This window comes from Acanthopagrus latus, chromosome 3, assembly GCF_904848185.1.
Source record: "Acanthopagrus latus isolate v.2019 chromosome 3, fAcaLat1.1, whole genome shotgun sequence".
NCBI lineage: Eukaryota > Metazoa > Chordata > Actinopteri > Spariformes > Sparidae > Acanthopagrus > Acanthopagrus latus.
The window spans coordinates 6,883,921-6,910,584 of NC_051041.1; the positions used below are offsets into that span (position 1 = coordinate 6,883,921).

The window sequence follows — 26,664 nt, forward strand, 5'->3', positions numbered from 1 at the left end:
AAAATCTGGTATTTTTACATCTCGCACCAAACACGTTGCCTCATTATTCCTCTAGCAAGAATATTTTGTCACAACTGTCAACAGTGCGCAAAACCTGATGTTCTGCCTCACTATTATTAGTCTCAAATCACAATTCCAGCCTCTTGTACATGCACTCACAGCACAGTAAATCGCTCTACACAAGCACATCAGCTAACCCCCCCCCCCCAGAATTGTACAGAATAAATGCAATTTATCTGAGGTGGAGGCCAGGCGACCAGCAGCTGTAGGGTTAAGAGGCATGGGAACATCTACAGGAGAGTAGATGATGTGCTGTATGTTGATGATATGTATCTGGGACGAGTTAACCATTTCACAGCCAGTGGGATTTGATATTTATAGTGCACAACAAACTGAATCCCTGTGGTGGTACAATACATACTATTCTTTACGTTTTTCTTTCACTGAAGACTGGAGATTTGAGTGCAATGCTTTCTATTCAGCTTGTCATTTTACATTCCGTTTGTTGGACCTGGCACCTGTCATGGTGTTCTTTTAAATATGTTTTGTGCCGGGGAATTAAAATTAACCGCAATTAACTTTATGTCAATTGTATTTTGTGGGGATTTTTTCATTTTTATTTTTTTTGCAAAGCAGCCCCATTGTGAAAAAGGCCGTTTGTCACATCAGTTTGCTAATACAATGTAGGGTAGGTAGTCAGATCATTTGCATGTAAAAGACCCCATTGAGGGTTCTCACAATGAGAAAGGCAGGTTTAAACTGACTGCTCATTGTCATTTTTTTTTCTGTTAAAGTGTTGAAACAAGCATTTGAGCTAATGCAGGTGGGCCTTGCAAATATCAGTGGGCCGAGCCGATGGGGCCGTAAAGATTCAAATTAGCATGACGACGAGGTGTTTTCATTGAAACTGCTGACAAAAAAATGACCACTTTTGTCTGAATATGTCACAAGGTGTTGGCAGCTTCCAAAGTACCCTGTATCTGAGGTCATTACATTCACATTGTGTAAGGAACTGCATGTCTTTGCCATTGCACATATCAAATTCAGGCTTTATCAAATTAATCAAACTGCTTTATGCAATCCCTGAACTTACACCTACACATATTATCCTTGACACTACTTAATCTCTTTGACTGTCATTTATTGCTTTTCATGTTCAGCTCAGTATCATTGTGCAGGCTGCCGCTGCAATTCACAGACTCGTCCCTTGTTTTTAGCTGTTGATCTCAGTTGCATAACCAAATTCAAGTCTGTATTTTATGCAGGGAACTAAACTTTAAACAGAGATGGCAACCTTGGTCAGATGATCGATCTACAACTTTGGTTGGTTGCTGTTGAATACTGTGCAGTCATTCTTGGTCTCAGAGTATAAATCCTGTTTTTGCAGGTAAGATGCAGCATTCTTGGAGTGCCTGGATCACCAAAGCTGATAGATCAAGGCAAAGGACAAGGGATGAAGTGGTCGGGAAGGTCAAACACGGGATGACACTCGTGAGACTTGGGATTGCTTCCTATGTTAAACAAGGTATTTCAGCGAAAACCAGGACATATTTCTCTTCTTCATTTTTCGTAAACATCCCGCTACTGCCAGAAGAAATGGCATGTAATACATATGTAATATGAATCCCCCAAGCGTAGAATTAATCATGTTGCAGTCTTTTGATAATGAGGTGCATTTAATGTGTTCTGGCCCTGGAACACATCTACAACCATATCCGTAGTGATGCTCAGCTCAAAGCATCACTGCACGGCAGTAGACATTTTTTAAAATATGTTTTAAGATAACAATTAAAACATACTAAGAGGTAAAAAAATGGGAAAAAAAAGCAAAGAATAAGTCGCTCTGAATGCCATTTTCCCCATGTAGCTTCCTGCTGTCTGTCGGTGTACCTGTGGTAGAAGGCAGCTCCAGTCAGGACGATGGAGTAGTCGTTGGTCCATTTAGAGGTGTAGCCCCAGGCACGCTTCAGGGGATCCCAGAAGTGGCTCCGGGGAGGGTAGCCCACGATCCGCTCGGGGAAGCTCCTCCACACCAAGAAGGCAAAGTTCACCTGCAAGTGCAGAAATGGGGCACTCAAGTCGTTGTTGCAACTTCTCCGGGAGTATTGATTTGTGTATGCGTGCAGTTCAGCTGTATGTTTATTGACAACACGTGCACACACCTCACTGGTCAGAAGGACAGTATCCTCGTCCAGACTCAGCACTGCTTCTGTCTCTATGGCAACATGAGGTAGGAACCGACTGGTGGTCTGAGAAGGAAATACAATAGCTAAGCTTATTTCTGGGACTGTAGTTGGCTATATGTTGTCTGGCCTGTGCTCTGGCAGATTACGAGGATGACTAAGAGATGATCATGTTACAGTAAATCATGTTGAGTGACTGAGAAGGATGAATCACCATAGATTTTGCCTCAGGAGTCAAAAAATAAAAAGACAAGACAATGAGAGACGCAGAAGGGGAGAGACGTTGCGGGCGAATGACATTCATGAAAGCGGACGCCACACGGATCGGTGGACATGTCAGATATACATGGATAGCAAGCGAGACAGAAAAAAAAAATACATCAAGGAGAAGGACCAAAGAAAATAGAGTCACAGAGATGGGAGAGTAAGAGAAAAGAGAGAGATGCATAAACCCCACTGAGCAACTGACAGTCCGTCACGCTGTCAGTCAAGACGTCAGCTGGCACCAGCGTGAGGTGTGAATTGCATCATTCCTCACCTTCCTCCTGCCGTCTGTCACGGTGAGGGGGACGGGCATGGGAGGCCATTTGCTCCGGCTGGGAGGTGGCTTCTCGCTGTTCCAGAGAATGATGATCTGGAGAGGCAGGGGAAGGGAGTTTTTACGTTAAACACAGATAAGAAATGTTGCCGACATGAATCAACCAGTAGGGCAAAATATAGTTTCCTCATTGAAATATCATGCTAAGCTAATCGCTAAAGCTTTACTTTTAGTGTCGAAGCTTGTGGGTGTGTTGAAATATTGTTTTGAAAAGTTACTGTTTGTGTCTACCATTATGCATTATCCAATCGGCAACTCACAAAGTCTGTCTTGCTTACCTGTGAACAGTATTTTGACTTTGAGACCACCTGCAGCAGCTTCATGATTGGCTGAGACTGAGAGACCAATGGGGACACAGCGTGGATGACAGCAGTGAACTCTTGACCTGGACTGACCCCTGAACAAGGTCGTGACAAAAAAACAAAACAGAACAATGAGATTGTGTAACCTGTTTGAATATACAGTTGCTTTTGTATACAAGAAACAAATGTTTGTTTGTCCAGCAAGAATCATTAGTGTAATTTAAAGGTGCAATGTGAACACATTTTCGTTCAAAACATAAGAAGAATAGAAGTAACAATTCTGATAGGCAGCTATATATTGTGTTGTAGAGGTATCTACTGAATAAACTCCAAGCTTCCAGTCTGGACCACTGGCTGCATGGCTAACTAGCTAACAGCAGCCAGTTCTTACATACTACACCTTTTAAAATGTGAATTTGAAATAGTCTGAAATAACACCGAGGCCTATTTGTAACATAACATTCAAGCATGATTGCAAAATCAAAACTAACACAGACGGGGACTTTACTAAACATTTGATTACGATTTCCTGGTCGAGAGTTGATTACTCGTCTCTACCTCCTCAGCCCTGACATAATCGTCCCATCGCCATCCTGTGCAATCAAGATTTCCATGTTGTGCAGGCTAATTTGAATGAAGTGTCTGTTTACCCAGTCCCAGGTAGTAGAAAGGGAAATGTGCGAGGTGAGTCGAGTACTCTGGCAGGACCAGCAGGCCTCCTGGCAGGGAGTTCCACATGTACTTGTTCCTCGATATGTGAGAGAACACGCGGTCCTTTATGATCTGAGGGGGCAGAGAAAAAAGATACGGCCGGCTGTCAGGAGCAGAGTGAACAGGGGGGTTGGGGGAGGTTTCGCCTGCATTGTGAAGTGGCTGTGTGCTCATCTCGCATAAGCCCCGCACCACATTCAGTTGTTCTCCTCTTAAGCTGCTGGATGAGTGTCTCGGAGCTTAAATGTAAACTCCGCTGCAACTCGAGACCTGACACACTTGTGTTTTCCAGCAATCCCCTCACGATATGCTCCCTGTACTTCCCATTACACGCCAACAGGAGGTGTCCACGTAGCAGCAACGCGGGCGTCCTCTCCGAAGGCCTCTGCCTGACTGACCTCAGGCTGACTGCACAGCTGTCTCCCATGGGGAAGAGGTTCCCCTCTGCATGCTGTATGTATATAAGCAGCTTATCACCAACCTCCAGAAACCTCTCCTTTATTATCTCTACCATAAATCCCCGGCACTTGGGGGCTGCCAGACTGGCCTTTGTAAACATCAGAGTCCAGAGCCTCAACGCCTCACTGTGCGATTTCTCCAGGTTTCGGAGGGGTTAAATCTGTTGTTTCCCCACATTCTTTATGTGCTAAAATTGACACCGGCAGTGTGTGCTCATATATGGAGATTTTTCTTTTTTCATGCGTCGTCTCACCCTTGGGCTAACCTTCAAATGACTTTGTCTTAGCCGGAGCAGCTGCCTTTGAAGTGCATTTCTTTCTCAGCTCGTTCAAAGACAAACAGACGGACAGAGAATGGATGCTAGAAACTGATGAAAATAAGGGTAGAATAATCCAAGTGGCTCTTTGTTTCTCCTGCATAATGCAATAACTCTTTCAAAGATGAAACTTTTTTTTTCTCAAGTGCTGAGAAAAGAAACACTTCTTAGAATTTTGATCGCAGCAAAGCGGCGAAGCAGAAAACTAGCAGGTCGAGACTGATACGTGCAATGTAATATGTAATTTCTATACGTTCGGGGGATTTCTCCGACACTTCAGGGGGAGGAAGATCAGATGTGAAGGGGGCTTTGAAATGCTCCCTAGGCTTCCAATGCAACGCAGAACAGAGACAGTAAAACGAGTAGCAATGTAGAGCATGGGCCGGGATCCAACCCCATAATCATAATGATAGGAGGGTAGTTTGATTCAAATGTGAAGAAAAAAAAAAGTTGGACAGGCTTTTCTGAGAGAGGGCTGATGATAGCACAGAGGCAGTAAAACCGCAGAGAGGTAGCAACTAAGGCTGTGTGTTCAACAGAAAACCGGTGTTTACAGCCGTGGCTTCTTTTTGTAGATGTTTTCACTGGATGCTGCTGCGCATTCCTCAACAGAACTGTGCGGTGGGAGTTATCAAACATTTCAATTAGGCCAGTCGCCTGTAGCCAGAAGCAACAATATCTGCTAAGTGTTTGCGATAGAGAGGGAGAGAGAGACAGGCACGGAGGTCAAAGCTAAGATTTTAAATATGATACAGCCAAACAGAATGGTGCAATTTTAAAAAACGCAAAATTTTCCAGTTCAAATTGATTCATTCCAGTGGAATTTCTTGCATTAAGTTCAGTTTTGGTTAACTTTGACAGGCCTGTGTTTGACCAGCGCACCCTCCCAACAGTGCTGACCTTAAAGGGAACCGAGGGATGGAAAAATCTGGAATTCAAGGGAGCGATCAGTTTATTGAACCTCTGTTTAACCCTCCTCAGTTGTAGTATACACTGCTGCACCAAAGAAAAACAGGAGTTAAAGGAACATTTATGGCTTTTGAATATCCCACTTGACCTTATTGTACCGTTAGCGACAGAGCTTACTAGCTTGCTAACTGTCAGTTTTAAACAATCAGGGTTTTATTGCCCCCTCTCCAGTAAACCTAAATAAATACAATCACACCGGCTACAGCTCTGAGAACAAAATGCCCGTGTACGAGTTTGGTGAGCTTTGTGTGACTAGGACTAGCACACTCTTGGCTTGCTCACATGTTAGCACTTAGCTACAGTAATTCACCAGTTAGCCCAGTACTAGACAAACAGTATCCCAAGATATTTTTTAAACTTCATGTTATTCAAAGATGGTTAGCTTTACTGCTAGCCTTAAATTGCACAGCCTTTTTGAACAGCTTACTGCAGCAATTAATTTTGCAGGCTTATGTGTTCAGAGTGTGAAAACGAGTACAGACAAACCTGACCAGCTCATTTTAAACAACCTGAATCAGTTCTGTTGGTAAGTATTAATTTAGACTTGTTAAGATAGTAATGGTGACATTGCAGCCATTTTGCTACAGGTTTGTCGACTGTTTACCAAACGGGAGATATTGAAGCAGGCAGAAATTCCGGATATCTCCAACTTGGAATGACAAGTTGGAGATATCTGGAATTACCCTAACTGTGTGAACTCATTGTGCACTTAGTAACAAAAAAAGCAAGCTAGCTGGCAGTTTTTTTGTTTGTTTTTTTTTTGACAACTAAAAGCAAGTTTAAATGATACAATGGAGGCTAATCCTCAGAATAAAATACTTGGAGGGAAACACGGCACATGCTGTCTAAATCTCAGGAGGCTGTGTTGCGTCTGACTCGCGCTAGCATGTTCCCAGCTTGCTAAAGTTAGCTCACTACGCTAGTTTGCAGCTAGCCCCCCGCTAGTAGGTTAGTCACTCGCCGAGCTTCTCAAACCATACTTCAGGAAGAAATGTGGGTTAAATTTGGTAACACTTTATGCAGAGTGTGTTAAGGCTTGGGCTCACCTCCAGTGTTGTGAGGACTATCTTGTCCACCGAGGAAAAATAGGCCTCCCACAACATCTGGGTCCTCTGTCGGAGGGCCAGCACCCTCTCGTTTCCCACCGCTCTCACCGTGGATGGCACCTGAGGACAAAAGAAGAGAGCCGTTATGGATCCAGACAGTGAAACTGAAAGAGAAAATAAAACTTCAGAGAGCTGAGAGCTTTTAAGGCCAAGCCTCTTAAAATAGACTGGGCTAACAAGAAGGAGGAGGAAATGGCATTTAAGAGATCAAAACTGAGTAAACTGCATCAAGCGGCTGCTTAATTTGGCCCCCCGAAAAAAACACATTTGACAGAGAGCTGATTTAGGATCTATTGTTCAGACAATTAGACCCTTAATTAGTGAGGACTACATTGGGGGGTTTTTCGAGTAAATCACCAAAATTGATTTAATCACTTGGAGAGTTAAGCTCAGCGGCTCAATCAAAGTGGAAGAAAGCCACGTTTAACCGAGAAAAATGAGAGCAGTTGACTCCTTTAAACCCTTTTTTCTCTTTACACAGCACTCAAACATTTTCTAATGAGCGCCAGTTAAGGAAGCCGGGAGGCGGCTAAAATCTCTTTCTCATCTATTTTTTTTCCTTCGTTCTTGTCCTTGATCCTCCGTACTGTTTTTTTTTCTACATACCTCCCTTGCCCTTCGTTACTTAACCTTGCTCCCTCCTTTACTCCATCACCCTCACCTTTCTACTCTCTTCTTTTCTTTCCATAATGTACATCTGAAGGACACCTCCACCATCAGGCCTTCCTCTGTCTAAATTGTCTTTCCTCGCACAACCGCTCGTGTAAAAGCTTCGCACTCGTTAACCTCAGATCACGGACGACATGAATGTGTGTGTTATCTGCACGTTTCCGTGTGAGAGTTTGCGCAGGTATGTCGATACGATTCTGTTTTAGCTTTGAAAATGTCTCTGCTCTGAGCTCTCGGGGGGGGGGGGGGGGGGCTGTCTTCTCCTTGTTCATTAGCTGAATGCCAATTTGTGTCAGAGATCGAAACCGGATCAATGCAGAAGGCAACGTGATGTCATTTGTGTGATGGAGGCGGATAAAGGTTTGCTGCCGAGAGCGAGCCGGACACCCTGCCATCCCTCTGTGATCGTTTACGTACATTTGTGTGCGAGAGGAGATGCGGAGGATGAGCAAGTGCTTTTTGAAATGAAGCTGGATTAAGGCCTCAGTGGGGGTTTTAAATCTCAGAGGGGGCCCCCCCGACCTGTAACCTCACCGTCTGGTACAGGTGGAGAACCGGGTCCGGCCTCCGTAACTCCATGCAATCTCACCCTGCATTTCTTTCATCTGTCTATCTATCTGTCAAGTTTAAGCTCTGTTCTGAAGTCATTTTTCAAACTTTTGAGCCCTAATCTCTTTCTAAAAGCATTTGATCTCTCCTTCCTGCCATGTCTGAATGACGGGCCCTCTATCCACTCAAGATCTTAACTCTTGTGTCGACACGTGACGTTAAGCCTGCAAACTTCTATGGGTTTATAGGAAATGATGTTGGCTAACCATAACGAAGATCAAACTACCAAAAACCTGTGAGCTGCAAATCATACTACCATTGATTTTTATCTGAAATGACCTCAGTCATAGGACCATTATCATGCTCTTTGGTTTTTCTGTTTATTTTGACTCGCTGAGTAACATGAAAATTATGATTTGAAATAATTACAGTATTAAAAAAAAAGGGGGCTTGCAACTCCCCCGATGGCTCTAACAGTTTAAAAAACAAACAAAAACAGCACATTAGCAGAGCAGCGGCTTCAGTATTCAGTCCGCGTCCACACGGGATGCATTCAGGCACCGTGCCGAGTGTAGGTCACTTGTGTTTTGGCATCACTCGGGAGCCAAATGAGGGCACGGTTACAGCGAGACGAGCATACGAGGCGGACTCTGTGTTTACATAACTGATGCTCTGAACTCACACAGTGTCGAACATTTAATGTGAAGGTGACAGCCATATTATCATCACCATCTCGTTGTTGTTTACATTCAGCCAGACGCAAATAAAAAAGGAAAAAGGCACTTTGTCTTTTAGCATATAAATAACTGCATATATGATCTGTGTTTGTGCAGCAGGAAGGAGTTTACAAGCCTCAATTTGGTTATGCAACCCTGACTTCCAAATCACTTAATCACACAGTAGTTGCGCACAGAGGAAAACTGACGGCTTGTGAAGATAACTGCACACTGTTTCGGTCGAAAAATATAAGTGTGTCTGTTTTGATAACCTGGTGCAACTCATTTCAGTGTACTGTCCATTTCCTTTTCTGACTGGAATGGTCTTCTGAGGTGCGCTCTCCACAATATGACCTTGTTTTGTCACACAACGACTTTTGTGCACTTGCCAAAATAAGACAGAAATTGAAAACTGCTTGGCCCTTCCTTTAATCTGTCTTTCAATACCCATGGTGCAGCACTGTAACAATCAAAACTGTAAAAAAAAAAACGTTGAGTGGTTAAGAAAAACCTGCTGTTCTGAATGCCACAAACGCTCAATAAACCATTTCCTTTATTTTTAATGTCCAACATTAAATATTGGTTGCTCTTGCTGTTGGATTGCTGTGCGTGCCGCCTGCTGGCGTTCCCAATTGACTGTTATTTTTCTGAAAAGTACAGTAATGGCCCGGTGCCACGCTGAGGCCCTCGATACTATAACGGTAAATTTTGCCCATCTGAGCGTCCAATTTGGTGCATTTGTGCAAGCGTGCACCTCTGAGTGCCACTCATCTGTTACCTGTAGCAGCAACCTCTCATCCCCCTCGATGACCGCCTGGTTCCACTGTATGACGTCGGAGAACGGCAGCTCCCAGCCGTTACTCAGCAGCACTGGGATGCAGGCGGCCTGGACACATGTAGCACAGATAAAAAAAAAGAATTAAGAGACTCTTCAGGGAGACAGCAATCCCGATAAACGAGCTGATACAATACAGAGGACACTGAAAAAGTTTGGTGTATATCATTTTAATTGTGACCAGCTGCGCTTTGACGGGGGGCTCCTCCCTCGCTGCCGGCTCCTCTTTGCCAGTAAACAACATAACATGACACACTGCAGCTGCGCGAATCTAATACAATCTGTAGGAGGTCAGTCCCAGCTGCCTGGCGCTGCGATATCGCAGGGCCGTGGCAGATAATGTGATCAATGCCCTTGTGTGTAAATGTATGCGCAGCTGAGTGCGTGCGAATGTGAGACCCCGATATGGTGGCTGGAGTGAGTATGAGCTCGCAATCTCTTCGTCTTCTCCCGAGGACCCCTGGCGGTTTGTTAAAGGCCGTCACTCACACTGATGCGGCTGACAGCGCCGACTCTTTGTGTACTAATTAGATACAACCGCTGAGGGGGGGACGCAGGCAGGCGAGGCGGTGAGCTGAGGGGGGGAAGAAGAGAGGGATGAGAAGATGGGAGGAGAGTAAGGGGGAAGCTGTTGCTGCGTGGAGGCATCATGCCTTATTTAGGTGGATTTTTGATGTTGCCGTATCCCCCCGTTTACTGACAGGTTTTTTGATGTTGTTCCACTTTCTTTTTTTTTTCTCCCTGCTTTGGTCTCCCCCCCTGCTCCCCCCGCTCTCTCGTTTTCTCCCTCTGTACTCCTTTTTTTTATACCATTCCTCTCGGCTGCACTCTCATCCCATCATCCTCTCTTCCTCTTTTTTTACTCGCTGTGGTCTGGACTGTTGATAGGTCTGGGTGTTTTTTTTTTTTTTTTCTAATTAAACCACCAGAGAACAGCAGCCGCCGAAAATGGTGGAGATCAAACGGTCTCTCCTGGCCCACCGGGGGCTTCCGATGCTCCTGCATTTCATCTGAGAATAGACCTGCTGAAGGACACTCCGGCAAATAGGACGACTCGTCTGTGTGTGTACGTGTCAGAATCGGCCGCGGGTAACATCGAGGTCACATAAAGACTCCCAGAGTGATAATCCAAGGCCTCTAAATTTGAAATGCAGCCCGAGGCTCGCCTGAGTCCTCATCCCTGAGAGATGAGGCACTCAGAGGGGACGAGTTTCAAATATGTCAAGCCCTCCCTGCCCGGAGGTTGGGGTAATATGAAATCCTATATGTGCTGTGTAGTTGTTTTTGGTTTGTTTGCATTGGGAGATGAAAACAGGGGAGGCTTTGAGCAAAGTGTGTATGTGGGGAAGTGTGTACATGTGAGGCCTTGTGTGTATACTGGAAAGCTGGCAGGAGGTTTCTTACCACACTGGTAATTGCCAGGTCTTTTGTGGGCTCGGGGCTGGCACCAAAATAAAAAAAACAAAACAAAACACACACACACACACACAAGCTAAATTCTTGAAAAGTTCCTCGGATGGAAAAAAAAGAGAGAGGACGACGAGACCAAGCGAGGGGGGGACAAAAAGAAAAAGAAGACAGGAGGAGAAGGGGACCATGACCGCTGCCAAGCCCAAGTGGGTTGTGTGTGGATTTGTCCATTCAGCAGACATCAGCGGTGGGGCAGCCTGCCACTCCTATGGATGCTTCCGGACCATTCAAGCGCACACACACACACACAGCCCCAGAGAGCAGTGTGGCCAGGGAACACTGTGGCAGCCAGGGAGTTCAGTGTTTGGCTGAATCTAAAAACAACCACTACGGCTTCCTGCGCTGGTGTGAGACGTCGACTTGGGTGGCAGAAGGAGAACCGCAGCAGGCCGACTGCTTTGAATTGTTCTATCACTCGGTCGCCTGCGGCCCATTGTTTGTGTACTCGCGAATTTTCGCTGATGGACTCAAATGAACGACAGCGGTGTTTGCATAAGTGTGCTCGTGTGCGCCAGCGTGTGTTAATGGACCCATTTCGGTTTAAAAGGCCCCAGCAAATAGCAAATAAAGCCTTTATGGGCCAGATCTGCAGTCGACGGAACACAACGGTCGACAGGGAAAGCACTTGCAGATGTGAACGTTAAGGTGTCAATAACCAGAAGACTACATAAACCACGGCTGTGGAACATAAACATTCTGCATCCTGTGCACTTCCTTGTTGACTGAGCTGTATATGAGCTGAGGCTCATTGAATCAGAGCTGTTTCCTGTGAGGGTGTACTTTGGTCCCTCTGTGTTATGCAGAGTGAAATGCTGCAGCTATTGTTTTGATGATTGCTGTGTTGGCATGTTGCATGTAGCAGGTTTTAAGCTGGTTGTTCATGTGGGCCTTAGAGAAATCCGAAAAGATCCATGCAGGGCGGACCGTAACACAGTTTTACAAAGGATATAAATCAACATTACTTGTCAGTTTGATGTTGCCGTATTTGACACGGCGAGCCTATTTGTAACCGAATGATTTATACTTTGTCCCCACACAAACAGCTTTTGTAGAATATCAATGTTCTTGTGAAGTAAATGGCAGAGTTTTGCAGGGTAACATTATACAAAGACAAATCACTGCACAGATATACTGACAGTGGAAGCAGAGATGGTTTCGTTAATCACGGTCGGCAGTTGTCGCCTTGGACAGATGAGGGTAATGTGTCGAAGCCTTTCATCCTCAAAGCGCTACTCTGAAATCGGTTATGGACACAAGCTTAGGGAAAAAACAATGTTCCGCTTCTGTCCAAAGTTCACAGTTTGAATGTTAAAGCACCGTTTAAAATGACGTTGGCTATAACACAGAGGTCAGGAGCACTGCTAACTTGAGGCAGCAGAATGCGACCGTGACGGACCGACAGAGAAAAGCTGGTCCAAAGTCAGTGGCACAGTACGTTCAGACAGTAAGATGTACCACGCATACACTCTTTTTAAAAAAGTCTGCTTTCTGTCCCTTGAAATGTTTCCATTGCAGCAAATATAGTGGCACATTTAAACTTGGAAACTTGACAGGACAGAGGAAACAGAATTCAGCTTTAAGCTTCTGACGTTAATATTTTCCGACAGCTCTGATGGAGCTCAGGATTTACACGAGGGAGGGCCGTTTCACTGTGTGAACCGTCTGCGTGCGAAGACCAGAACATTAATCAACATTAGATCCAAACCGATTCTGTCGGTGTGTCGGGAAAGTTAAATAATAAATGACGCTGAGCTGCTGTGCCTTGTGCGTAAATTGGTCTACTTCTGTAGATGTTATTATTCGCTAAGAGCTTAATCGTCATAAATGCAGGTGATCTGCTTCATCAGGAGGGATTTGGTTTGATCAGACATAATTGTCGGTTTTGAAACATGGTAAACAACCTCCCAACTGTTATCCAACTATCACACAATGTGGCTAAACCCTCACTGGTGCATTTTTCCAACTGGGCCAACCCTGCATGAAACTAATGAGAAGAGCACTTACAGAAACACAAATAGAGCACGATCACAAACCAGACCTGAATAATGAATATTGTTCATGGCGTGTATTGCCTTGAATAATATGCCAAAAAAAAAAAAAAAAAAAGTTTTACCTGTAGCGACTCCAGGAAGCGAAAGGAGCCCAGGCGACGACCTCGAGGCACCAAACAGAAGGTGGAGTTGTGGAGGAGCTCCTGGTAATCGAACCTGATGGAGAGAGGGGAACAATTGCAATACATAAATATTCATATTTCATTTCATTTTCGCTTCAAAAGGGAGAAAAGAACAAAACTGAAAAAACAAGAGCACAAGTTAAAAGTGAATAAATCAATAAAAAGAATACAGGACTTGTGTACAAAGATGCCAGAGGTTTTTTTTTTTGAAACGCTGAGTATCTTGAGCCACAGTACCCAGGGAGAAAGTTTAAGATGAACCTTTTGAACTCAACAAGACAGAATAAAAGTCTGTTCAATAAGTTCAAGGAGGAGACTTGGACTCCGTGAGTGTAAACTTCATGAAAATGTGTATTAGAAACAGTGTGTGTGATACATTATGAGCTGATCTGACTGATAATTTTCGTCTTCAGCTCTTAGTATAAACCTCAAAGTGTTTTATGTGAGCCTCCGCCCTGCCAAACTACAGATAGAGCCGTAGATTTTCAGGGAGAATGGAAATAACGTGCATTGTCAGGTGGTAAAACTGAAACATGATGATGGGACTACCCGAGAATCTGATACGTCAACAACCATCAATATATTGATCTGTGGATGACGGCGCCAGAAACGCACGGAACGCTAACTTGTGAAAATAACTCGGCGATAGCAAACAAATCTAATAACTCTCCTGCCAGCGTGGGACGGGACACACACTTCGGCTGTGATATACGATGTTCGGCATCTGTCACACATAAACCATACCAGGATTTTTGTGGCTTTTCAATTCTGATGTTTAGTCATAATGACTCCGTTTATGTGCAGTAATAAATCTTCACAGGTTTCTCCCCCGCCCCCCCTCGCACAGACATCTTGGCACCACTACAGATAGCTACTGTATGTCTGGAAAATATATGTCCATCACCGAGCTCTCGTGCAAAATATGGTTTAATCGCTGTTCTCTATTGATTTGTGCTGTAGACAAGAGGGCCCCTCGAACTCGAGCCAGAGAGAGACATTTTTTTGGAGCGTGCTGCTCCCACCGGCTGCTGCCACGCGTCGCCCTCGTGAGCTCTGCCACTCGGCACTCATATTTCACACCAGCGCCATGAAAGGAGAAGCCGCATGGAAAACCTCTGCATCAATGCTCGCCTTCATCTGCTAAGTGGAACGCCAACGGACGAGCAGCCTGGCTGGCATCGCACTGCAGCGCTCGGGTGGAGTAAACACATCGAGAGACAAACAGGCTCTTATGAGAGAGTTCCCCCCCCTCGCTCTACTCATCACCCCCCACAGCCGTGGATGGGATCATGAGACAACAGGGCTCTGGGCACAGACATGTAAAAGGTCTCCCAGCCCCTCCTTTACACTGAGAACGACACAGCGTCTCTTTAGAGCTGTTTCCTGCCCACTTTGTAGTCGTTATGTGTCTCTGTGTGGTGGTTTTGTGTTGCTTTGTGCTTGTCAGGTGTGTCTTTGTGGTAGTTTGTCTCCTTTTCGCGATTTATTTTGTCTTCTTGTGGTACTTTCCTGCTTTTTTTGTCTCTTTGTGGCACCTTTGTGTCTCTGTAGCTGTTTTGGCACTTAGTAGTCATTTTGTGTCTCTTCGTGTCTCTATATCCTTTTTGTGGTTTTTTTTGGGTACATTTGTGTCCCTGTAGTCATATTGTTTTCTCTTTGTGTGTCTCTATAGTGTTTTTTTTTTTTTGGCCTTTTTCTGGTTGTGTTTTATTGTGGTTCTTTTTAGCGACTCTTTGCAGTACTTCCGAGTCTCTGTTGCCGTTCCGAGACTTTTCATGGTCCCTTTTTGTCTGTATGTAATTTTTTTTTTCCTATTTGTGGTCATTTTGTGTCTCATTGTGTTCTTTTCTGTCTCTTTGCAGGACTTCAGTGTCTCTGTAGTTTTTGTGTGTCTCTCTGTGGTATCTTTGTGTCTCTTTGCAGTACTTCAGTGTCTGTAGTTGTTTTGTGTCTCTGTGGTATCTTTGTATCTCTATAGTTGTTTTGGCTCTTAGTAATCATTTTGCGGTACTTTTTAAGGCTCTGAATTCATTTTGTATTTCTTAGTGGTCCTTTTGTGTGTCTCTGTAGTTATTTTGTGTCTCTTTGTGGTACTCTTGGGTCCCTTTGCTGTCCTTCTGTAGCTTTTTTTTGTCTCTTTGCGGCCATTTTCTATCTCTTTGTAGACTTATGATTGACATTGCAAAGACATCTTAATAGTCTCTTCCGACAGAAGGTCTGGCCCAGCAGGTCCATGCCCACCACACCTCCTCCTTCCTCTTCTCATCCTGCTCTCTCCTCTCCCACCGTCCCAACGGTTCTTCTTTTTTTTTCTTTCGCATCCAGTTCTCTGCTTGTTTATTTGTCGAAGGAGCGTCAGAGCGAAATATGCCTGCCATTAATCTTCCCGCCCGCCGAGTCATTTATTTAACCCTCCATGAGTGACGAGACGCAGGCCCCTTGCTCCCTGGATGAGAAAATTGGGATTTCATTGCTGATGTTGGCATCATTTAACACCGCTACACTCAGGCCCGGACATCGAGATCTGAATGAACATTGGTATGTGTGAGCGTGTGTATTGAATATACACTCACACACACAAACACTAGTGTCACTGAAAGGCAGCCTTGTTTGGCGTTGGCCGCGGCTCTGTTGCGATATTCTCCCACCTGTTGACAGAGCTTTGCTGTTGCCACTGCGGCACACGTACATGTGTGCGTGGGCGTGTGATGGATCTGTGTGAATCGGCAGTGAAGTAAATCTCCCAGTTGGGCCGGCGATGTACATTTGAAAATCAGTCTCCGAGCTAAAAAAAAAAAAATACTCGTCACGACGGTTAAAGAGATTTACACGATGCATTACTGAGGGATTTCGTGTCCAAATCTCGCTCTGAGCTCAGGTTTTTAGAATGTAAACACCTTCATTTAGCCCCGCTGTGAGTTTATGAATTTGTGGAGATGCACAGCTCCTCCAGGAATTCACGTGTTCGAGCGAAGGGAGTAAATAAATGGGTAAATGGGCGTGTGTGTGTGTGTGTTGCGTCCAAAATTATGTATATTTACTCCCTTGCGAGCAAATGTTTGGGGGTGTCGGGGCAAGAATGCATTAACATTTTCCTGCTTGTGTGTGTGTGTGTGTGTGTGTGTGTGTCGTATGTGCATAATATGGGTGTGCTTGTGTAGTATTTAATATGAGACAGTGGGGCCTCCTGTATGCTGCAAATATAGTGAGGCTGATCTGGTTAGTCTGACCCAGTTCCTGCTGTTTGTGTGTGTGTTTGTGCATCTGTCTTTCTGTCGTGTGTGTGTGTGTGTGTGTGTGTGTGTGTGTGTGCGCGCGTGTATGTCGGACAACGCATATCTAGGTGCCAGCCCCCCGTGCACGATGTCGTGTGCTTGTATGTCTGCATGCAAGTCGGTTTCCGTCTGTGATCCGGCGGTCTAGTCGGCCAGTCTGCTGTTCTTTAACGAGGCGACTGTACCGAAAACGCAGGGAACAAGTAAATCATTTACCAGCACTTTGTTTCCAGAAACAAACGACCAGGCCCGCTGTGCCTCTCCTTCACTCTCCTCCCCAGCCCCACCCCCCGCCTTCCTTCTCTGTCCTCTTCTTCTTGTCTGCCCTTTGTCTCAGCAGCTCTTTCCCTTAAAGTGTGCATGTGTTTGTTGCCGTCCTCTGTCACTTAGATTCCACTGGAAAAACAATATAAAGAGCTGCAGTGTAGGTTCCTGCATTATTACACAATGCCGAATGACCTGTGTGAATGCGTGGCTGTGTTTATGTGCGTTTCCATTTAGCAGATGCTCTTTTGTCCAAAGTGACTTACAGTAATTCATACATACACTTGTACACTGAGGGCGGTGGCTGCCATGCAAGGTACCAACCATCAGGAGCAGTTTGGGGTTCAGTATCTTGCCCAAGAACGCTTCGACATGAAGACCAGGGGAATAGAACCATCGACCTTTCGATAAAAAAATGTTCATCCAAAAATGAAAATGATTTTGTGAGTAGTTGACAAAGTGTCTGGGAGGTTTACCGATTTAGATAAATAACCTTGTAAATAAAAGGAGCAGTAGTAGGTAGTGGTTTCATCCTCCTTTTTGGTTCGATAATATCCAATCTGTGAAATTCCCGCCATCATGTCAAAACCTTTAAGGCAGATAAAATGCTGGCGGTGCCTTTGGAAAGAAAAAAAAAAAGAAAACTGCATCAAAAAAAAGATTGACTCAACAGAAAAACACCCTCAAGGAGCAGAGTCTGTCTTCTTTGGATATTCTACAGGGCTAAACTTCAAAGAGTTTTTTAACATTTTCAGGACAGTTTCCTCAGTAGAAGGCACTAACTATTTCTTTTAAGACATAGATATCCGTATGTTTATTCAAGTTCATTTGTGCCATTTATTTGGTGAAGCAGTGCAGGATTTGAGCTACAAGGGATCAAGGAGAAGCCATCAAGAAGACAAGCCACAAGGTTGCATGATGTGAGATATATATATATATATATATATATATATATATATATATATATATATATATATATATACACATACATGTTGAGCAAACGTACATTTTCTGGAAAATTCATTGACAGTCGACAGTTCATGGATGCATGTTTTGAGCACTGAATTAAATACGAGTCAAGGATCATCATCACATTCATAGGGAGTCCCACACAGATATGACATTTGAATAAAGCGGTCCTGCTCATTGATTTGCTAACCTTGCCGACATTCGCCTCACGCGGCCACAGATGTTAAAGGCAACGCTGACTTCTCCTAACAGCTGAAACGTTTCTATGATTCCACATGCGTGGCCGAAAATGTGTTTTATAACTTGGGTTTCCCGACCCTTTGAAAACACCTCCTCTGTGTTTCCTACAGACATTAAAAATCGAGCGTTTGCATCAGCGAGCAACTTAGTCGTTGTGTCTGACTGAAGGAGTGCTGGTAGGTAACCCCAGCTACATGACAATGACTCACTGTGTATTCATGTGAATGTGACCGGACCCCCTTCGTGTTAATGTGGGAAAGCATGCGTGCAGTATGTGTGCTGTAACGTACACGTATAGACCTGCTCTCACTGTGTAACATGGGGAGAGAGGGAGTTCAGACGGGTGCCGTGTGTGATGATTGTTATCTGGGAAGCCCCGCACTGTGAATATGGTCTGATCTCTGCTGTATGTGGATTACATTAGATTACATTACAAAACGGGTTTACAACAAGATTACTGTTGAGTCAAATGCATATTGGGATGAATACAAGGGATTTATGGTGTATGCATACAGCAATATACTGTCTGCTGCGCAACTAACATCTGTGTTCGCTACCAATAGACCGATTCATTGTTCAGACCACAAATGAAAGAAATGAGGGAAAATGCCAAGCGAGCAGCATCTTTAGGTAACACTTTATAACAACCATCGTTAATAAATGGCACATTTATGGTGAATTAAACTTTAGTTCATAGTTTTTTGACTAATAACAGACAATGTAGTGCTTTTGAAACCAATTGTAAAAGTTCATGAACATCAGTTGCTTTATAACATCTAAGTTATGTTCATGGATGATAGACACAGTATTTATTATCCATTTATATAAAAAATGTGTTCATGAACAGTTTATAAAGCATTTTTCTTGTTTGTTAATTTGATATGTTTAATTTAATATCAAGTTACCATTGATTAATGATAGGTAACTATCCTTATTGGATGAGAGCTGAGCAACATGGCCTTAAATGAATATTTCTATATTTTTAGGCTGTGTTGCGATATATAATATATATATCCATGTTTTAGCAGTTACCTGAAAATGGATATTGTAGGGATGACTGTTGGTACTTTGACAAAACATCAATGCAAGAGTTTTTGGAAAGTAGGGTAAATGTAAGCAGGACAATCTGCTAAGTTCAGAAAATGACATCATGTTACTGTAGTCTTTAAAACCAGGAAAAGAAACATATCTGCTGTATGAATATCCAACATTTAGGATGATTTATAGTCTCATATGACGATGTGATATCAGTAAATTGCCCTAAATCGGATGATTTTGTTTCTCGCCTCGGGGCAAGACGGTTACATTTGCTTGTTTATTTGTTGGCTGTTTGGTTTGATTTCCACAAAAACTTGGATGAATGATCCTCAGCCCAGAATAGACTCCGTAAAATGTTGGTACAGATCCGGAGCGAGGGACATGTCCAGGATTTCTTTCCTCACTTTCTTTAACATTATCAATTTGGGTGTTGTTGTTTTTTTAGTGTGTGGATCTGGTGGTGACACTGGACTGTTTGGTCCTGGAGGAGGTGTGTGCTCCACTGAGTGTCATTCTTTGTATTTATATTTTCTCTTTGTAACATCGCTCCGTATCCGCTGGACATTTAAATATGTCAACGTTGTGTTCCCATCTCGCGTCTGCCACCTCCAAACCCCATAGAACCACCGTATATTTAGCTATTTTGCTTCACAAAGGCTTAAATGAAGCACTGATTATCAATCAGCTGCTCAATTACTCGACTAATTCCTGCACTCGTGCGCGATCTGCAGCGATAAAAAAAAAAACACGGTTCGTGTTTTGACGTAGTGTTGTCTGAACACACTCTCATCTCATTTGTATGCTCTTGATTGCACATCGAGTGTGTTTGTTGATGAAGGATGCTGATGGCGCGTACACTTACATCAGTGTTTTCGCGTGTGTGTGTGTGTGTGTGTTTGTCTTTGCACATGCTGCCACCTCCCACCTTTTTCCAATCCCCGAGACCTCCCGGGAAGACAGATATGGTTAAATATTAAACATCCAATATGGCGCCAATCTATGTAGAAGGATAAGAGGAGCCGATTTTGTAGTCAGGACACACACACACACACACACACACACACAAACAAAAACACAAACACTGACACACAGAGATTTAAGTCTGATGTCTTCATCTTACTACCCTTTTCGGTATTTTTGTCTCAGATAGCCGGTCACACGCAGAGACATAAATAGAGACGCAGACCACAGTTTCTAACACCCACCCATGGCTCACACACACACACACACGCACACACACACAAACACACACACACACTGCAGCAGGCTCTCTCTCTCTCCCATGTCAAGGCACTGGGCTCACAGTGACAACACTATCATCAAAGCTGTGTTTACTAAGACGGCAGCATTCCGAGCCGAGTGTGTGTGTCTGTTTGTGTGCGTGTGTGCGCATTTTGTGTTGTGTGATAAGCAAAAAAAAAATCTGCTCCTCCTCCTCCACCCTATCATCTGCCGATTTCCTTCCTCTCACTCACGGACCCATCAGCCGTCAGCTTCGCCCCTCCGTGACTTGATTCCCCACCGACACACACACATTTCTACTCACCATCCATTTTGTCTGTGTGTGTGTGTGTGTGTGTGTGTGTGTGTGTTGTTTTTTATTTATCCCTCCTGTCCACCTCACCCCATCCTCACGCGCTGCCATTCCTCATGTGTGCTAAACACTGACTTTTTAATGAATATCGACTGGGCGAAAGTGGAGAGGTGAGGGATGGAGGGGAGGGGGCGGATGCTCTTTGATTGACAGCAGCTTCTGGTCAGTTGATCTCCACTCCACTTCCTGTAAAAGGTCAGGTGTCAGCAGGAGCGCGCTTCAGTATCCGCGTTTGTGTGTGTGCGTTTGTCTCAGTGCACGCCAACACAAGTGTGTGGTAAACCAAGTTTATGGATTAGCCGCCAGAGCGCTAACAGGCTACTGTCGATACTTTTCATTCTCATGTACACCCCGTCGAGCACAACAAGAGCTGAGTGACAGAAGCGACTGTCTTGGTAATGTCAGCACGCACACACACGTCAAAAGCAATAAAGCCCGACTAACAATATCAAGCGCAAGTGTACAGTGAACAGGACCATAACTTTTTACAGCCTTTAAAGTGCACAAATGGGAGCGCAGACCAAACATCCACACGAATCAAAAATTAGCAAAACGGGAGCGAAAAAGACGCATCGGACTCTGCAGAGCTTCAGTATCGACTTACTTAATGCAAGTTATAAAAACGCACAAATTAAGGATCTTAAAGACGAAAAAAAGATAATGAAATTAAAAAGCGGGTCACGTTGTAGCCTCGTCGTTAAGATGCGTGTTATATTGCGTGATTGCAACGTCCCCCAGTTGAATCCTGGACCCATTTTCATGTGTCGGTTTACGGACTAGCATTTTGAAGCCTCAAGGTTGATAATGCCATGATGGCTGTTGCCACCTCGATTTTTTTTGGTGGGGGAGCCAGAGGTGACCATATTTAGACTAGAAGGGAGGATGTCTTGATTGGATCTGACTGAGAGCCTGAGGACGAGCCGTGGAGGTGGCCACGTCCTAAATCTTACCCTGCTTTGTTGTCTTCTTTTCTCTAAATAGGTCCATAATTTATGAAATACACATCATGCTGTGTTGAAGATGACTTAAAGTCACTAGGGAACCGTTTACTGAGGTGAGAAGTATGTAGGTTCATTTTCTCATAAGCTTCCATACAGTTGGACCTTGTTTTGAAACCGGCGGACTGCTTTAGAAACAACGCTGGCTTCACTTTTTAGACCCGCAGACATCCATATTTTATGCAGTCAGTGTTCTCTCCCCCTTGACATTTGAACATTAAAAAGCTTGTTGTTGAACCTTTTTAGTGCATCCAGAAACCCTCCTCTGGCTGAAACCACACCTACATGCATTCATGTAAGTTGTTTGTTTTTTTTCTCGGTCCCGAGTGGAAAAAGAAGTGCACCTCTCGTTCCAGCACCGTTCAAACCGCATCACCAAACCTGCCCTTTTCCCTGCGAGAGAAATGCAGCCCGTCTCCACTCATCCCTGTCCTCCTCCGCTGCTCAAATTATGATCCATGCCCCAATTGCGTTCTGACTCGACTGCTGCAATTGCACATATATTTTACAATGTCCTTAAAAAGTCTTGAGCGTATTCAGAGCTCTGCTGCTTTCCCTTTTTTTTTTTTAAATCACTGTCACAGTCCTTCTCTGTAACACAGGACCAAGGATGCTGCAAACTCACCTCTTTAAAACAGACACTCAGTGTTTGCTTTTATATACGGCACCATGTAACTATTGTACACTTCTGATGGATTGATGTGCCTGATCTACAGGTAGACAACTGAAGTTAGTCCATGAAAGACGTCGGAAAAACTTTTAATTTTGAGCCACAATAAGCTGGGATTGTTTAAAAAAAAATTCCACTTGGCATGATGAGCATGCTGAGTGCTAATTGGCTCACGTGTGCAGATGGGATTATCTCTCTTGGTACTGAAATCTGGTATCAAACGAGAAGACATTTTTCAATACTCGATAGTATCGAGCACTTTGGTCGGGAGTATCGAGGTTCGTTACCCAGCCCTGAAAGTACGTTCATTCTCACTCCTCATTGGACAGCCGATGGCATCTTTTGGATGTGTTTTGCTCACCGGGTTGGACACAGTTTCTTTCAAGTACGTCGAGTAACGTCAGTGCATTTCATCTAATAATCCCACACGGGAGAAAAATGAAACAGGAGAGCGATGTAGGCTGCTTAACTCAGTTTCCCTTCTTCATTTGTACATGAGTGACATTCGCCTGCAACTGTACCCGGAGCAAACGTACCGTGCGTTAGTAATGCGATTCCGTGTGTCTGCTGTGTGATGCGAGGCACACGCTTATGCATGCTCCTCCTCTGCAAGCCAGATGAAAGACCTGCGCCGTACATGAACCGAAGATGTGACCGCAGCTGCCGAGATCTCACCGGACAAGCGGCTGGAGGGAGGAAGGGAGGGTGTCTGGATGTTCGACACAGATCGACGAAAAGAGAGAAGGAGATGAGACGGTGAATGATGGATGGATGAGGAAGAGGAGGAGGAGAGCAGTGTGTGTGTGTGTTTCACCAGCTGCTGCAGCCTCTGGGATACAGGAGGGAGGGAGGGAGGGAGGGATGGGGGAGAAAAAAAGTCACCAAACTGCAGCTCTGTCTGCAGGCTGTGGGTCAGGCTGCTGGGCTGCGACCCACACTAAACATGCCATCCGACAGAGGCAGAGGCAAAAAAGGGGAGTCGCAAAGGAACCATGTTATTTGCCCGCTGCAAGAAAAAAAAATGCACGAGTGAAAAATGTGAAGGGGGAAATTGCGAAGATTACAGAGAAAGAGGGGAAGAAAGATGCAGAGGGAAAAAGGGAAAAAGAGGCCAGCGGGCTAAATAGACAGTTCAGGTTTCGCCGTGCAGAGGAATGAGGTCTTCTAGTATCCACTTACATTAAACATAGAGAGACAGAGAAACCGAAAGAGGGAGGGAGGGAGGGAGGGGGAGACGAGAGGCTCATCTCTGTGTCTCGGCGACATCGGTGGCCGTAATCTTCCTCGTCTTCCTTCATCTTTACGCTCATTTTCGATAATCTCTGAACCGGTGTTTGCTTGCGTTTGTGTCAAGAGAAAGAGAAGGTGTATCCAGATGTTAAATCCCTTCCTGCAGCTGTCGCACGTACGCAAGTCGAGGACAAAGACGGTTCCACGTCCCGGCCTCCTCGGCTGTTTGAACGGCAGATGGACAGATAAGCCGCGCGCCTCCATCACTCCTTCTGATTCCTCCTCTCTTCCCTGCCTCGTTCTCGTCTTCAGTGAGGGTCAGGAGGGCAATTTATTCTTGGGCGCGCTGTGGTCCTCGCTCGAAGGATCATGTCTGGATGCTGAAAATGTCAATATTCAGAAATTTAAGATGAACGCCTGCTTCGTGTTTACGGCTCGAGCGCGGGCCAAGATATCGGAAATGAATGCAATTCATCTGTTTCTTATCATTAATATGCTTTGTTGAGTATCAAGTGGTTGCATGTGACGAATTTTGAGGCATAATCCGTTTATAATCGCATCATAGAGCCTCAGATAGGAATTGAATCTTGAGATTGCGTGCGGAGATCCCCGTCCCTAATCTTGCAGCACCTCGATGGCAATCCGCCGCAGCAACGACTCAAAAGTGCTCAACAGAGCTGAAATGCTGAGGAGCCGCCGTGAAAGTCTGACAAACCTTCAGAATCCTAATAACCGTATTTTCTAACAGGATTTTCTTTAGATACTTTCTATAGCTATTAAGAAACTTGACAGCGTGGTGGAAAGGAGCTTGTTTGAGCTTCGAGGTTGAAGGCCCTTAAAACTCATTATCAGCATCTTTGCTGAGTGATGGGATCTGAACTGCACTTCAGACGACTTCTGCGCCTGAAGTGAGTGTAGTTTTTTTTTCCTCGTGTCGAGCTCTTTAAGAAAACACACCTACAGATGTTTTCTTAACTTTTATCATTGCTTATTTAGTCCTAAATATTTAATGTTACGGGGAAATACTTCCCTTTCTACAGGCTTTGAGGTGCAGACAACAGAGTGCAACGGTAACGTCCTTTTGTTGAACGTGCTCCCCGATCCGTCTCTTTCCTCTGATTTACTGTCAGCTCACTACTGTCTGCTCTAAAGCAGAGAAATAATTCATGGCGAAAAAGTTTATGGCAACAATTCAGATCACAAAGTTTCTTTGTTTTCAGCCAGGCCGGGGCCCAGCTCATGAAAAATAAAAGACGCAACACATTTATATTTGAAGCTCAAAAGGACACTGGGGCTGCTCGCATTTTGGTATTAACACCCGTCCAGAGTGATCCGATCACACACGTGGACAGCTTCACGCCCGTCGGTTCACACCTGGTGATTGGATCTCATGCCCGCCCCTGTTTTATGTGGATAAACTCACACATCGCTGGAAAAAAATGTCTCAGAAAGAAATATCTTTGTGTATGACATTTGCCGAATTAACAAGAAGGCCCGAGCTGTTGAGAATTTGTTGTAGACAGCATTTCAGAAAGTCGATAAAGTTTCTCCGAACGCAACAACTCGCAAAATTGAGAGATTTCTTAAGGGAGTCTGGGGACGTGGAGCACCTGCAGAATGGACACAGTTCAAAACAAGCCATTTTCAGCCGAGGAATGACATTCACTGGTATTCCTGTCGACATTCTGGCATCGTAGTCCAATCCCAGACTCTCAGCCGTCCTCTTCCCTTTGTCCCTTACACTTACAGTCATGCCCCGACCCACACACACGCAAACACACACACACACCTCAGCTCCACGGGAGTGTTTCAGACATTAGTCACTCACTCCGGTTCAGACGTGGGGAATAACTCCTGCCAGCCTCCTCAGACTCTCGCGGAGGGAAAAAAAAAAAAAAAAGGACGAGTCGGTTATTTTCTGACGCCTCCAGTGCAGTCGGCCTTGCCGTATCAAAAAGCCACCATTCCTCTGTGTCTCTTTGCTATCTGGCAGCAGACTCGCTAATGGATTTTCTGCCACGCAGTTTTGTCTTCCTCAGTTACCAACAGTCATTACTGTTGAGGGCTCGAGTGCAGGGCTAAAAAGGAGCAATTTCTTCTTTTTTTTTTCTCCCTGTGCATTTAGATACAATGGCTTTCCCTGTGTGACAGCACGCTGAGTGAGCCGCTGTTTCTCGTGGCGGTGCCAATTAAACTCGAAGAAAACGTAATAATGATGAATCTTCAAGTATTTTCCTTTACTCGCTTACACATTTTCAAACCCCAGTGGCCTAAAGATGTGTTAAAAATCGCGTCTAACCTAATCCAAGACGAATAAAACAAGTGGAGGGAAGGAAGGGTTACGTTAACGCCTCGCCCTCCCTCCATGCGTGTGGCTGTGTGGTATTGGTATCACTCAGTTAGCACCGTTATTTACACCGGCATCAGCTCGCATTTTCACCTTTTAAATTAGCACTCATTAACACCCCTCGCAGCAGAAAGGACGACGAGAATCACCTGATGCACTTCCGCTCGCACAGCCAAGCCTCCACTCCCGTCACAGTAACACTCGTCAGACACGCTCTCCTTCTGAAATTCAGCGACCGGATCGACGCGTTGTGTTATAATCCAGCAACAAGTGGGAACCGTGGGAGGGTCAGAACAAATCTCAGGGGTCACGGGACAATTACAAATATACAAGAGAAGAAGAAAGAAACATTTCTGCTAAACAAAAGAGAAGTTAATACTAGTTTGTCCTATTCAAGTGCTTTTTAAAATGTATTTTTGTTGCGAACATCTGGTATGTTGCCCTGAGGAACAGTTTGAAAAAGAGCAGGAACTAACGTCAGCCAATCAGATCAAGAGGAGGAGGAGCCTCACCACCAACGGAACCAGTCGGGAAAAGGAGTGATAACATCTTTTCCACTGAGAAATTGTTTGTAGTGTTCAAAGGCCGTGAAGATTCAAAACTAAATGTGTGTGTCTGCGTTAATGTAAATTTTTGTGTGTGTGTGCTGCACTCGAGGCCTTCATGCAGCTGCATTCCTGCCGTCCTGCAGCTCTTCTCCCTGTTGACATGACCGAGGTCCTGAACTCTGCTCGACAAACCGCGAACCCTCGGTCCGACCCGTTTATATCCTATCTTGTTGGTTCTGGACTCGGCTGCTCGGCTGCACACACGGTCATCATGTACACAAATACACTGACCACCAGGCACCCTGTCATTACACACAATCCCTGCTCTGCTGAGTGCGTTCCTGTGTGTGTGTGTGTGTGCACGCCGGCTTCTTTTAATACCACTCTGCATGTGCACACGCTCCGCTCCTCGCCTCTTTGTCTTTATCTGCTTCG

The 26,664-nt window shown here is 44.7% G+C and overlaps 1 protein-coding gene across 4 annotated transcripts in view; it reads right to left on the reverse strand.

The window, feature by feature from the left end:
* Nucleotides 1-26,664, reverse strand: part of LOC119017160 (exostosin-1c) — an 88,321-nt gene that overhangs the window by 2,007 nt on the left and 59,650 nt on the right. For all 4 annotated transcript variants that reach the window (XM_037093637.1, XM_037093640.1, XM_037093638.1 and 1 more), the window contains exons 3-10: nt 12,997-13,090; nt 9,357-9,464; nt 6,585-6,704; nt 3,734-3,866; nt 3,060-3,178; nt 2,722-2,817; nt 2,163-2,249; nt 1,891-2,051 (exon numbers count right to left, since the gene is read on the reverse strand). In XM_037093637.1, coding sequence (XP_036949532.1) covers nt 1,891-2,051; nt 2,163-2,249; nt 2,722-2,817; nt 3,060-3,178; nt 3,734-3,866; nt 6,585-6,704; nt 9,357-9,464; nt 12,997-13,090 — 918 coding nt within the window. The remainder of the gene's footprint in view (nt 1-1,890; nt 2,052-2,162; nt 2,250-2,721; nt 2,818-3,059; nt 3,179-3,733; nt 3,867-6,584; nt 6,705-9,356; nt 9,465-12,996; nt 13,091-26,664) is intronic.